Source organism: Triticum urartu, chromosome 3A (genome assembly GCF_056163025.1).
Source record: "Triticum urartu cultivar PI428250 chromosome 3A, HENAU_Tu73, whole genome shotgun sequence".
NCBI classification, from domain to species: domain Eukaryota; kingdom Viridiplantae; phylum Streptophyta; class Magnoliopsida; order Poales; family Poaceae; genus Triticum; species Triticum urartu.
The window spans coordinates 9,153,985-9,166,379 of record NC_141875.1 but is presented as its reverse complement, the minus strand read 5'-3'; the positions used below and the strand labels follow the sequence as shown (position 1 = coordinate 9,166,379).

At 45.6% G+C, this 12,395-nt stretch overlaps 1 protein-coding gene across 1 annotated transcript; it reads left to right on the top strand.

Moving 5' to 3' along the window:
• The first annotated feature begins 7,640 nt into the window (after positions 1-7,640).
• LOC125547559 (F-box protein At5g49610) lies at positions 7,641-10,805 on the top strand. Its single transcript, XM_048711383.2, has 2 exons — positions 7,641-7,750; positions 7,949-10,805. The coding sequence occupies exon 2, from the start codon at positions 7,961-7,963 to the stop codon at positions 9,131-9,133; it is 1,173 nt and encodes a 390-aa protein (XP_048567340.2). The 5' UTR covers positions 7,641-7,750; positions 7,949-7,960; the 3' UTR covers positions 9,134-10,805.
• The last annotated feature ends 1,590 nt before the right edge of the window (positions 10,806-12,395 follow it).

Below are 12,395 nucleotides of genomic sequence, written 5' to 3'. Positions count from 1 at the left end.
TTCTGCAACCGGGACCCCTGTTCAAGAATTCATCCGATTAACCAGTTAACTTGCCGATTAATCCCTACTCATAGGGTCACCGAGTAGCCGATAAACTGATAAATCGTCTGATTAATTGATTAAATGGCCGACTAACTTGCCGATTAGCCTATTAATTCCCTACTCTCCAGCCAACCGAGCAGTTACCAGTTAACGATTTCTTCAACAATGACCGGGACTAAGCAATCGGGACTAAAGGCCCCCATTTTTAGTCCCGGTTGTGTTACAAACCGAGACTAAATGAGCTTCACGTGGTCGCCGTGGGGAACCCAGGCATGCATGAGGACCTTTAGTCCTGTTTGGTAACACTGACCAGAACAAAAAGGCAGCCACGCGTCAACACCTGCAAAGCACTGGGTTTGTTTTTGAAAGGAGGGGCTTAGGGGTTTCATTTTGTGTTCCCTTCTATTCTTTTGTGTTTACCATTCAATTCTTTTACATGTAGGGTTTTCATTTTTATTTTATGTTTTCCATTCAACTTGACGCTAGCTAGCTACTACACATAGCAATAAAGCAAACATTACACCAACGTCGTCATGAATATAGAGAGAAGTGACCTCTCTTTCTTCGTGCTTGGTCGAACAACAAGTTTTCATATATCTATTTCGACGCTACTACATATAGTACACGTTCATGCATAAGTACAATATAACATCTCTTACGATCCCTAGCTAGCTAATATCTAATTACCAAAATCGAATTTCATATCCCGATGGTATTCTCCGTGTGTAGGTATGACCTCTTCAACAAAGAATCCCGCCAATTCCTTTTGAATTGCTCGTATGCGATCATGTGGTAGGAGTTCGTCCTGCTTTTGTAGGATCTAATTTAAAGAATTGGGGAGGGGGGGGGTCAATATATATATGAATGAAACTCAACACAATTGATGGTAGTAAAATAAAATTGTGAATATTGTTTACGTACTTCAAGTTGTCGAAAAGATTTGCCCTGGCCATAGGTCATCTGGTGAATGAACTCGCAAACATAGTATCCACATAAATTATTCCCAGGTGCCTGCCTCAAGCACTTTACGAGAATAGAGTTCAATCAAAATAATAATCAAGCATGATAATGGTATTGAAACTAGAATCAAGTGAGAGATGCGCGGAACTAGCTAGTACTACTTACTTTGGGGTGTGAAAATCGCAGCTCCTTTTTCGATTCACCCCTAGCTTCTTTGTGAACTATTTCCAAACCCTGCACGGCAAAAAAAATGATTACTTGATATCAGAAAATGAACGAAAGTTGCCAATATGATGCGATAATGATTAATTGAACTTACTTATTGAGCATTTCAGTCATGTCCGCCCACTCCTTAGACTCTTTACGTCTCGAGTCCAAGACAATTACTAGTCCAGCGTCAAGCTGAATGACTAGCAGAATAAAGTGGAACCCGCGCACGCATAACTCATCAATTACAGTTAACCTCGAGTAAGCAAAACAGAATGTGCACAAGACAGTAACACTCACCTAAAGTTGTAAGGAAATATTATTTCCCTTCTGGTTTGTTGTCGAATTAACGCCTTTAGCAAGTATTTCTCTATATCCTCGGCCATGTGTTTTACTGTATATTCATTTATCGTATTTGGGTTAATGAACCCGATGTCATAGATTTGTCCTCTTTTGCATTTGAGGATCTTCAATCTGAATAATATAGTAAGGATAATTATACATGCAATGAACGAGCTGAGCTAGAGACTTAATTACAGAAATAATACTTACAGACAATAGCAACTGACGATAGTTTTGTCGAGGGCGTCTTGATTGAATAATTGAAAGAATTCATCAAATTCAATGTACAACGACTCGACTCCATTGAAAAAAATGTTCATCTTTATTTCCCGCGAAGATACTGTTGCTCCCATCCTTGCAGGCTTTCATGTACCACTGATGCAATTTTAGCATTTGTGTTGTTAGATTCGGGAGCTCCTTAGGTCTGACGAGAGGCTTCCCGTGCTCGAATCTAAAGTCTAACTCGACCATTTCGAACTGTATCTCATCGCCTAAGTAATCATCAAGAGTGTAACCAGGATGAGCGGCCGTTATCCCCGGATCATTAGCGATATCGGTAAACACCTTGAGTGGAGGGCATGATTGTTTTTCCTGTTCATCGAGCTAGGGAATTGTTTTCCCACTTCTTGCACCACTGCTACTTCCCGACCGCTTCACTTGATCAAATGTCTTTACAATACATCGGTCATAGTGTGATAGCGGCGGAGGCGGTGGTGGTCGCGTAAGGTTATCCAGACAACGGTTCACTTTTATCGAATCAATTTTCTCCTTTGGATCTGGATGTTTCGGTGCAAGTTGGCGTTTCACATTGCCAGCCACAATCTCATTGTTTTCCTTCTCGGTCATGTTGTATGGTAACTTGGCAGGAGCCTTCTTGACGCTTGTACCTGCTCTGGATTTCTTCGTTGTTGTACTACTAGCCGCCGGAGCGGCGGCGGCTCTCTTCCGCCGGTGCAGAGGCGGCGGAGGAGGCGGAGTCAGCTGACGTGGCGGATTCTGCTGAGGGGCCTCCTCTGACGGAGTCCGCTAACATGGCGAAGACAGCTGAGGCGGCGGAAGATTCTGCTGAGGGGCCTTCTCCGGCGGAGTCCGCTGACGCGGCAGAGACATCTGAGGCGGCGGAGTGTGCTGACGCAACGGAGACGACTGAGGCAGCGGAGGTAGAGCTCGACTGTGAGGAGTCTGCTGAGGGGCCTCCTTCGGCTGCGTCTGCTGACATGGTGGCCAGTGTGGAAGCACGATGTGTTCCTTTCTCCATAGAATAGTTGCCCTTATGGCATCTCTCAAATGAGTCTCCCCTTCACCTGTAGGGTACTCAAGCTCCAGCTCCTCAAATCCGTTCATAACTTCATCCACCCGACAACAGCAAAGCCATCTGGAATCGGAGAGCAATGGAAAGTTCCATCATGTCCATGAGGTAAGGCATAGCCGACCGCCACCTACAAGAGGGTCGGTTGGAATATCCAATTCACATACCTCCTAGATAAAAACATCTATGTCACCTTGGTCGGCATAATTGTCATAAACACCAAATGAAACAAATAATTATAAAAGATAATATACCACATACGAATCATAGACCGGACGAGAGCCGATAGGGGCGGATACCAAAACCATGACACTATATGATAACCAACAATAATACAAGTATGAAAATTATACAAGTAGCTATATAAATCATACAAGTAAGAATTTTTTTCTTTAAAAAGAAGATAAGAACAAGAGGCTCACCACGGTGGTGTCGGCGACGAGAGCGGCGTGGGCAATTGACGACGGTGAGGACGGGGACGGGACAACAGCCTACACATGTGCAAACTCTAAGAAGTTAATTTAAGCTCAAATTGTGCATCTAAATCGAAAGAACTCCCACATACACTCCGCCACTAAAACCCACAAACCACTCTACTTCTAGAGTATTTTAAATGAGCTAAACTAGCAGTGAGAGATAAAAGGATGAAGTTGCTAACCTTTTAGAACACTTGGATAGTTGGTGCACCGTGAAACCTAGACAAATCTTAGGGAAAATGGAGTTTGAAGGTCGAGCTTGAAGAGGAGAAAGCTTAAGTGTGGCTCGGGCATTTCATCGAACACCTCGTGTGCATAGGAGGTGAGAACAGAGTAGCACACACCTCCCACACACTGGCCGACCAAAAAAAGAGGAGAGGGCGGGCAGGGGCGGGGTATATATATGCATTTTTTAGTCTAGGTTGGTGTCTAGAACCGGGACTGAAGACCGACCTTTAGTCCCAGTTCCAGACACCAACCGGGACCGAAGGGGTTGAGCCAGGAGCGAGGCCCTTTAGTCCCAGTTGGTGTCTGGAACAGGGACTAAAGGTCCCAGCTGAACTGGGACTGGTGCCTACTGAGGCCAGGACGGCGTCCTGGCCGCTCGAAACGGGACTGAGGCATGCATTAGTCCCGGTTCGTAAGTCGATCGGGACTGTTGCTCTGGTCTGGCCAGAATCAAAACCCTGTTTTCTACTAGTGCCATGTTTCCTTCTTCCTTCTTCCGCCCCAACCCACCTCAGGTCTAGTTTGGTGGCGGCAGCAACGGCCTACCCTGGCTTCCCCTACTCGTCGGCGGCGCAGGTGGCCTGCCTCGGCCGCAACTACCCCTCGTTGGCTCCCGTCCAGCTTGGACACGATTTGCATGGCCTTTCCATCTAGTTGCGGAACTTTTGGTCGTCCGGCTTGTTAGCTGCGGCTCCTGCCCCTCGACCCCCACCCCTCTGCCCGATCTTTGGGTCGGCCTCTTCGAGAGGCGGCTGGTTGTGGTTGTACCCGACGGTGGTTACCTCTTACACCGCGCCGGTTGGTAGTTTGGCCGCGCACGAGACCCCTTCAATACCACCCACCCCCACCCCCCAGGGGCGGTTATGGCTCGGCGGGCATGGACCTACGTCCCATTTTTACATTCAGTGTCGACTAGTGTGGCTTTGGACCCGGCCAGCCCCAGGAGCTGCGCTCATTCCATCTCCCTTGACTCATTGGCTCCTCGACGTATTCACACAACCACCACACTATGGGTGCCTTGGTTGGATGTCCACCCTAGTGCATCTTCATCTCCGACACGCTCTGGGAGCTACATCCCCTCCCAACTCCTTAGGCCCACCGGTACCCCTCCAGATCCGATCCCGGTGGCCCGGATACGCACTCTCGTCCATATCTTGGCTCATCCGGGTCTACGACCACTGTCCCATCCCCGCCGCCTCTCATTCCTTGCAGCCACGTAACCTCACCCTCCTCCGGAGTTCGCACATACCGTGAAGGAGTAATCCATTGTGAGTTGGATGTTAGCTAAATCCATATCCGCACGGTACATGAAGAGGAGGTCGGTGATGGCGAGCCGCACCTCAATTTGTGCCTCCGCCGCGTGATGCATGCCTCTACATCGACGCCTCGCCTACCATGTCAGTATCACACAACGACGATGGTGGGAATGTCCGCATCGGCGATGGCGACGAGGAACCTCCAGAATCCGAGGTACATGACGAATCCGGCGAGGCAGCCATCGGGAGGATGACGAGGGTGGCGGCCAGGGGAGAGGGAGTGGGAGAAAAAATTTGGGGGGGGGGGGACTCGTTTGTAAGAGGGGTCGATAAGAACAATTCACTATTGGATTGAGGGGGTATAATAGTGCCAGTCTCGCTTCTTTTCTTTTTACCAATTCTTAAAAATATATGTAAATGTCATCTGTACAAATTGATACGTGACAACCATCAACATGATTACGTAATTAGACAGTTCACATGGATAGCATAAGAATACGTAGGATGGCATGATATGACGTGATAACTGGCAACACGACTTTGGATTTGAAATTAAACACCCTTAAGACACCATCACACTTGACATGATCATGTTCATTGTTGAAGTTACATGCATGATTACAAATATGAGTCATACTTCTATATATATAGGGAAAATCATCGCAAATGTGTTTCTTAGCAGAGAGTGCTATCCCGGCCACATGCAAGCATTGGGATCTATTCCACCCCTTTCCTGTTTGTATTTTCGTCATTTTTATGTCTAAACTTTATTTCCTCTTTGAGCAAAAGTTAGACCACATGCACATGTGCATATGCCATAGGCCCAGCTTGTAGGATGGCGCTCGGCCTGCACGCTGCAGCCATCGGGCCGTGCGTAAGGTTCTGAAGCCACAAAATACTACTACAGGATGGTACAAACGCCACACTACAATCAGAGACTCTTCGACGAAACTGCGTGTGATGCATTAATCGCAAATGGTGTTGTAAGAAACCGTCAAAAATGATACAAACTGTCTGCGATGCCGGAGACATCAAACACGATTCAGATTATAGTTGCTTGTGCGATACGTGGCATATATTTCACTCGAATGAACTGTTTGTGATGAGCATGACAATAGAAACGGCCGGCCAGATGAAGGTGTGTGCGATATACGGCATACAATTTACTCGGATAAACTGTTTGTGATTAGGCAACACGACAGATCAAAATGGTCAGCCAGATCTAGGTGTGTGCGATAGAGGGCATACAATTCACCTCGATGAACTATTTGCGTTGACGCAAGGTTCAACTTAACAACTGGGCGACGACAACCTTCTGATATATCCGGGAAGGACCGCTGGTGTACTGGAGTCGATGCCGACCACTTTGTACTTGTCCCGAGCAAGCAAGTGCTCCACGGTGTTGATATAGTCCACCACGGTTGGGTCGATGGTGTACACCATTGAGAAATCCGCCTCCCTCGCATGGGTCTCCACTTGATGCACTCCGAACTCCATTGTAGCGCCGCTAGATATCCTCTCTGTATGTGTCATCACGGGTGTGCTTATTGCGTTGTGGGGCGCAATCGAAAGGTTGAAGAGACTAAGATTATAATGGCCCTAGGAATTAATGGGGAAGCCGGACGGCCTGGAATATCGGCACGCCGGATGGCAGCTTTTGCAGCGTGTAACTCCATCTGCCGCACATAACTGCATCGAGGCGATGCATGTGGCGCAACCGCATGCATATGGGGCCCCCAATGTGATCGTGCGCCGGCCCCAACTGTTGGTAGAGCGCGAGCAGAGGGCTCTGTGGTCGCCTCAATGGCGAGCAACCATATGCATATAGTTGAACACGCAGGAAAAAGTCATCCACAAGCCGAGCGCGTGGAGGGACGCGAGCAGAGCGCATCACGGTGCCTAACGGCGAGCATAGCACGCTGAGGGACGCGAGCAGAGACCGACACAGTGAGGTGAACGCAGACGATGGACAAGGGTGCACCGGCTAATTGTGTGAGAAGAACGATAATAATAAAGACATTTCTTGCTAATAAGTTGTATGTGTTCTTGGCAAACCACGCTTGTTGGTAAATTATTGTCTGCCATTCTTAAAATCATCATCGATCTGTTCTTTAGTTTAATCATTTGTTATGATTTGCTCAGTCCACACAACATCTATGCACTCTATGTACAGAACAATATTTTTTACTGTGAATAATGTGCTCAGTTGGGCACACAAGTATATGGATCATAGCCTTGGCTTATAACTGTCCACACAATAGAACATCTAGAATCAACCAAAAACAATCCTAGGATACAAAAGATTTAAATCTAGTTTAAAAATATGGGTGATTTGAATCAAATAATGTGACTAATCGGAAGCTATTTGACTAAAACTAATTGGATGGATCAGAGGAGCTTACTTTTCTTGTTTCGGGGCCATCTCGATCCGCAAAAAATGTAAAGAAACGAAGAAGATCCGAAGAGGGGAGTGGAGGAGATGAGAGAGGGGGGCGAGAGAAAGAACCCTCTGTTCTTGGGGGCGGCTGGGTGGGGGAGAAGGGGGTGGGCGGGCAGCCCGCGGTTTATAACTGCCTACACCCTACCGCCAGGGTCCTTGGCGGAGGATCAGACAGGCTACCGCTAGGACCAACGGCGGTAGGGTGGGACGGCGGCCGTTTACGCTGCTGATGTGGATTAGTCTCCTATCGCCGAAGGTCATGGCGGTATGCTGTGTAATCCTACCGCTGAGCCCTTTGACACTAGGAAAAATGGTCAGATTTCAAAAAAAAAATTGAACAAGGTCAGATCTGGATAAACTTCAATAAAAAGGGTCAAAACACGACACTAGGCGCCGCTCAACTCTACCGGCTTCGCTTGCCCCCTGCAAAGAGCTTGCCGGAGCCCTTCTTCCCCGCTGGAAAATCAGCCGGCCGACCGTCCGCCACAAGGTAAATCCTCTTGTCTCGATTTGCAGATCGCCCAAGCAATTCTTTCTTGCTCTCAATTCGTCGTCGCTGCTCGCCCCATCTCCTATTTTCGTTTTCTTTTTCTACTATGTTATCGCCGACGCTAATGTTTTGCTTCATCTTCTTGCGCCAAATCCGTACTAATACTTCTTTTTCTTTTTTATTCTCTTACCAACGCAGCGAGCAGCCAGCATGCCAGACAGCAGCGGCGCCACCGTGCTGGACGACCTCCCCGAGTGTCTCATTGCCGACGAGATCCTGGTCCGGCTGCCGCCCAAGGACGTGCTCCGCTGCCGCGCCGTCCAACAGTCGTGGCGCGCCGTCACTTCCACCGACAAGTTCATCCTCGACAACCACCGTCGCCAGCCGTCGCTCCCCATCATCCAGCGACACAAAGCGGGACTCTCCCGTTTCGCCGCCGCCGGGGATCACAAGATCTGGCCCGTCATCCGGTACACCTGCCATACAGTTTCCGATATCTCCGTCATACACCACGCCGCCTGCGATGGCCTCCTCATCCTGTCGCGGGGGTCCAGCTTCTACATCTGCAACCCGGCCACCCGCAGGTGCGCTTCCTTGTCACATCCTCCACTGCGGCCAGGATTCAGCGCCGCCACCGTCGTCGCCTTCTACCGGCACCAATTGTCCGAAGAGCATCGCGTGCTCTGGGCGTTATACTCGGCACCCATGGCGAGGGGCGCCACGGTCAAGCCGCCTGCTTACTTCGTCCTCCCGGTGGGATCTGACCAGCCGAGATGTGTGCAATGGCCGATAGATCTAAGGAATTTTCCCGCTACCCGGTCCTCGGATTGCCCACCAGTACACCATCGTGGTGGCCTGCACTGGGCACTGGGCCTCGGCATAACGGTGTTCGACACCGTGACCGAGACATTCCGGCAGATGAGCCACCCGGCACAGTTGCCGGGTGACATGGTGTTATTGTTCGATCTTGGTGGTGACCTTGCTTTGCACCGCACGTCCGCTGAATACGTTACTCTGGACCTTTGGGTGCTGCAGGACTATGATGCCGAGACGTGGGCATTTCGATACCGGATTGACTTGCGGGTGATGGAGGCATCACCGCCGCTTAATTTGAGTGTGAAGCATGACCCTATGATGGCTGCGATCAATGGCCGTGAGCTGTTGATCCAGCATGGTCCTTACCGTCTATTGCATTGTGGCATTGATGGTGTGTTTTTAGGAAATGTGGAAAGCAATGACCATGAAAACAGTTTGAGTCAGTTTGCAAAACGTTTGACACTCACTAGGCATCGCCTCCAGGAGAGCATGATTTCACTTCCATTGTTTGAGAAACGACAAGAAGATGCTGTGAACGAGGAGCCTCCGTTCACCATACTTCTATAAGATGCCGTGCTCTATCTATAATACTTTGGACTCCTTGCTTGCTGTGCCGCTGGAGTGTCTTATCCCATATATGGGCCATGTCTTTTGCTACTTGTTCTTACTATGTCGTAGTACAACTGAACTATTAGGACTGAGGAAGTGGCGCTTGTGCTATCAATATTTGGTACTTGTTATGCTATCTTCAATATAATGTATATATGTTATGAACTGTTCTACACTTCTACTATTCCCTCCCCTGTTTACTTTCAGTTCTCCTTCTCCATTGTCGAAAAGCACAAAATTCTGGAAGCTATCAGTGGTTTGGTGCTCAGCGTAATTTTGTGTTTGATTGTTTACGACAGCGACAAGTAATTTGGTCACTACCACCGTCATGTGTCTGATTGCTACTTCACTACAGCTATTGTTGAAAAAGTTAGCAAGAACTTTGTTGCACTGGCTTTCACCATTTTGGATAAAAGAGCTTGGCTGCTATTTTTATGTCCAGGATTTGGTATTTTTTGTAGAAATAGGTTACAAGATGTGCTATCTTAACCATCATGCTGTGGTCTGTTGGAAGGCTGGTGATTATCTATTTATGCTGCCATTGGCTAGTCTTGTTTTACTGTAATATGGCTGTCTTGTTTCCCTTTTATTGTCTGTGGGTTTATCGATTTACTTCTGGCGTGGCTCCGGTGTTAAGCTGTTCTTTGTCAGTTTTACTCAAAATGAGGAGCTGCACATGTCCTCTCGTTGCACATCTAAACCAAATGAGCAATGTCTTTTGTTCTTTCTTCTTCCTATTTCGTAGTAAAACCGAACAATTTCGATGGCGGAAGTAGCGCTTATGCTTGTTATGCTATCTTGAACACCATGTTCATGTTATGAAGAATGGAGCTTCTGTGAGTCAGAACTGTTCTACTGTTCTCCCCCGTTTACTTTCAGTTTTGCATTGCTGAAAAGCACGAAAGCCATGGTTTCAGTTTTGAATGCTAATTCTGCATCATTTGGGAAGCTAGCTGTGATTCGGTGCTTTGCAACGTCTAGTGTCTGATTGGTACTACAGCGACAACTGACAAGTTATTTGATTACTGCCAACGTCTTGGGTGTCAGATTACCACTTCAATACAGCTATTGTTGAAAAAAGTTGGCAAGTACTTTGTTTCATACTCTCATTGGTTCTGGCCATTTCTGAGAAAAGAGCTTGGCTGTGTGTCCAGGATTTGATTCTCTTTTTTGCTTGGAATAGGTTTCAAGGTGTGCTATCTTTATCATATGTGCTCAGCATATTTGTTTCAGGCTGGTGAGGTCTGTTTACGCTGCTGTTAGCTAGTGCCAATTTACTGTATGGCTGTAGGGCTGGTGCTTGGTGCATGTATGTCTCTTTTCCTTCGATACATAGTTTTATTGTTGGATTTAGTGGTTTACTCGCTTCTGATCTACCAGGGCATTTTCGCTTGTTGAGCTATGCTGAGTTTGGGTTGCAGCCAAAATATACGATAACGTTTTGTTGGCAATGACCAAAAATTGGGTCACTGTTTGGATGGTTGCGTATATTTTTGTATGACAAATTTGGGCTCAATCCAAACATGCCAGCTGTTGGCTAGTTGCCTTCTACTACACTTTTTCTTCCATAATGTTACCGTCTCGGTGGCTCTGCCGTGGATTCTGAATCTATGCTTGTTGTTCTGAAACATTGATCATATGGCCACACTTTTTCAAACCGCGCGTTCACACTTTACATTCCTTCTTTTTTTTGTTTCTTTACCTTTTCCTTGTTTTTTCATTATATAAGCATTTTATTTAAATAATGTTGAACATTTTTATTGCACTGTGAATATTTTAAAAAAATTACTCCCTCCATCTCAAAATCTAAGAGGTTTTCCCATACTATCATAGTGTGAAAAAAACGCCTTATATTTTGGGATGGAGGGAGTGTATGAACTATGTTTTAACCCTAAATATTTTTTTATAAAAAACAAATTTCTGACATTCTGGCACTATTTTAAAACTATATAAGAAGGAAAGTTGGAGAAAAAAAATCTCTATGTAAGACCTGGTTCCAGGTGCCACCGAAGTATATCGACTCCAAGGTACCCTCGGAGTTTGCCATTTTTTAATAAACACGCAACAATTCCAACTCAATTTTTTTTGTACTTACATTTCGAACCAATTTCAGCTTAATTTGCTTACCAAGCTTCTCATCAAACTATTAAGGTAAATCATGGGCATAATTTAATAAACATGTATTTATATAAATTGCATTAATACGGATAGATAACTTAGAATCTAACATACTAAAATATTCATATCCAATTGAAACGCACGGGCATTGTCCTAGTTAAACAAAAATAGATAAAACAACAAAGCAATAGAAGAGCTGTCAAACAATGGAAAGCCCCCATTACCGTGATCCGTTTGCCAGCCCATGATGGGGTGCTGTAGGCGACAAGCACAACAACTCCCACCACTGAACGATGTATACGCGCTTGCTGCGTCAAATTGGAGGGGAAATGCAGATGATGCATGCAACTGCGCTGGCCACGTTGACATCTTGGGGTCGTTACACTACCTAGTGTTTTTCTTTTCTTGTATTGGTTTTACAATTACAACAATATTTAAAAATAAGTACATTTTTAAAAAATTCTCAAAATAATAAAATCAACTGAATTTTAGAAATTTAAAGAAATGGGAAAACATTATGATTTTAAAATATATTTATATTTTCTTATAAAAAATAATCAATATCTTGAAAAACGTTTCTTCGAATTTAGAAACTGTATGAAATTCATAAGAAATTTTAAAAATAAACAACAAATTCACAAACTTTAAAATGTTATTGCATTAAAAATATCCATGAATTTGTGTATTTTTAAGAATCCTAAATTTTAAAAATGTGCATAAATTTAGAAATGTTAACAAAACTTCGAAAAAAAATTCGGATTTAAAATGTTCATAGTTTCCGAATTTATCCACGAATTTAAAAGAACAGAGAAAAAATATTAAAAAGATTCCAAAAAAACCCAACAAAAGTTAAGAAAAATCAAAAGAACACACATACCGTAAAAAGCATCATAAAAGACACACCAAATCTGTGCCTGAATCCAGTAAATGGGCCTAGCCCATGCCTCGACGTCGATGCGCCATTCCACCATCTTAGAAACAGATGGGAGTAAAATGGATAGCATTTCCCCTAAAAAGGTAAAATTGATACCATTGCTCTTCCACATGTATTTTGCACGGGAGCCAGCCCTGTAAATGATTCTTTATGCCTTCCCACCATTGG

Coding starts and splice junctions, on each gene's coding strand:
- LOC125547559 (XM_048711383.2), top strand. CDS start 7,961: ATGCCAGACAGCAGCGGCGCCACCGTGCTGGACGACCTCCCCGAGTGT.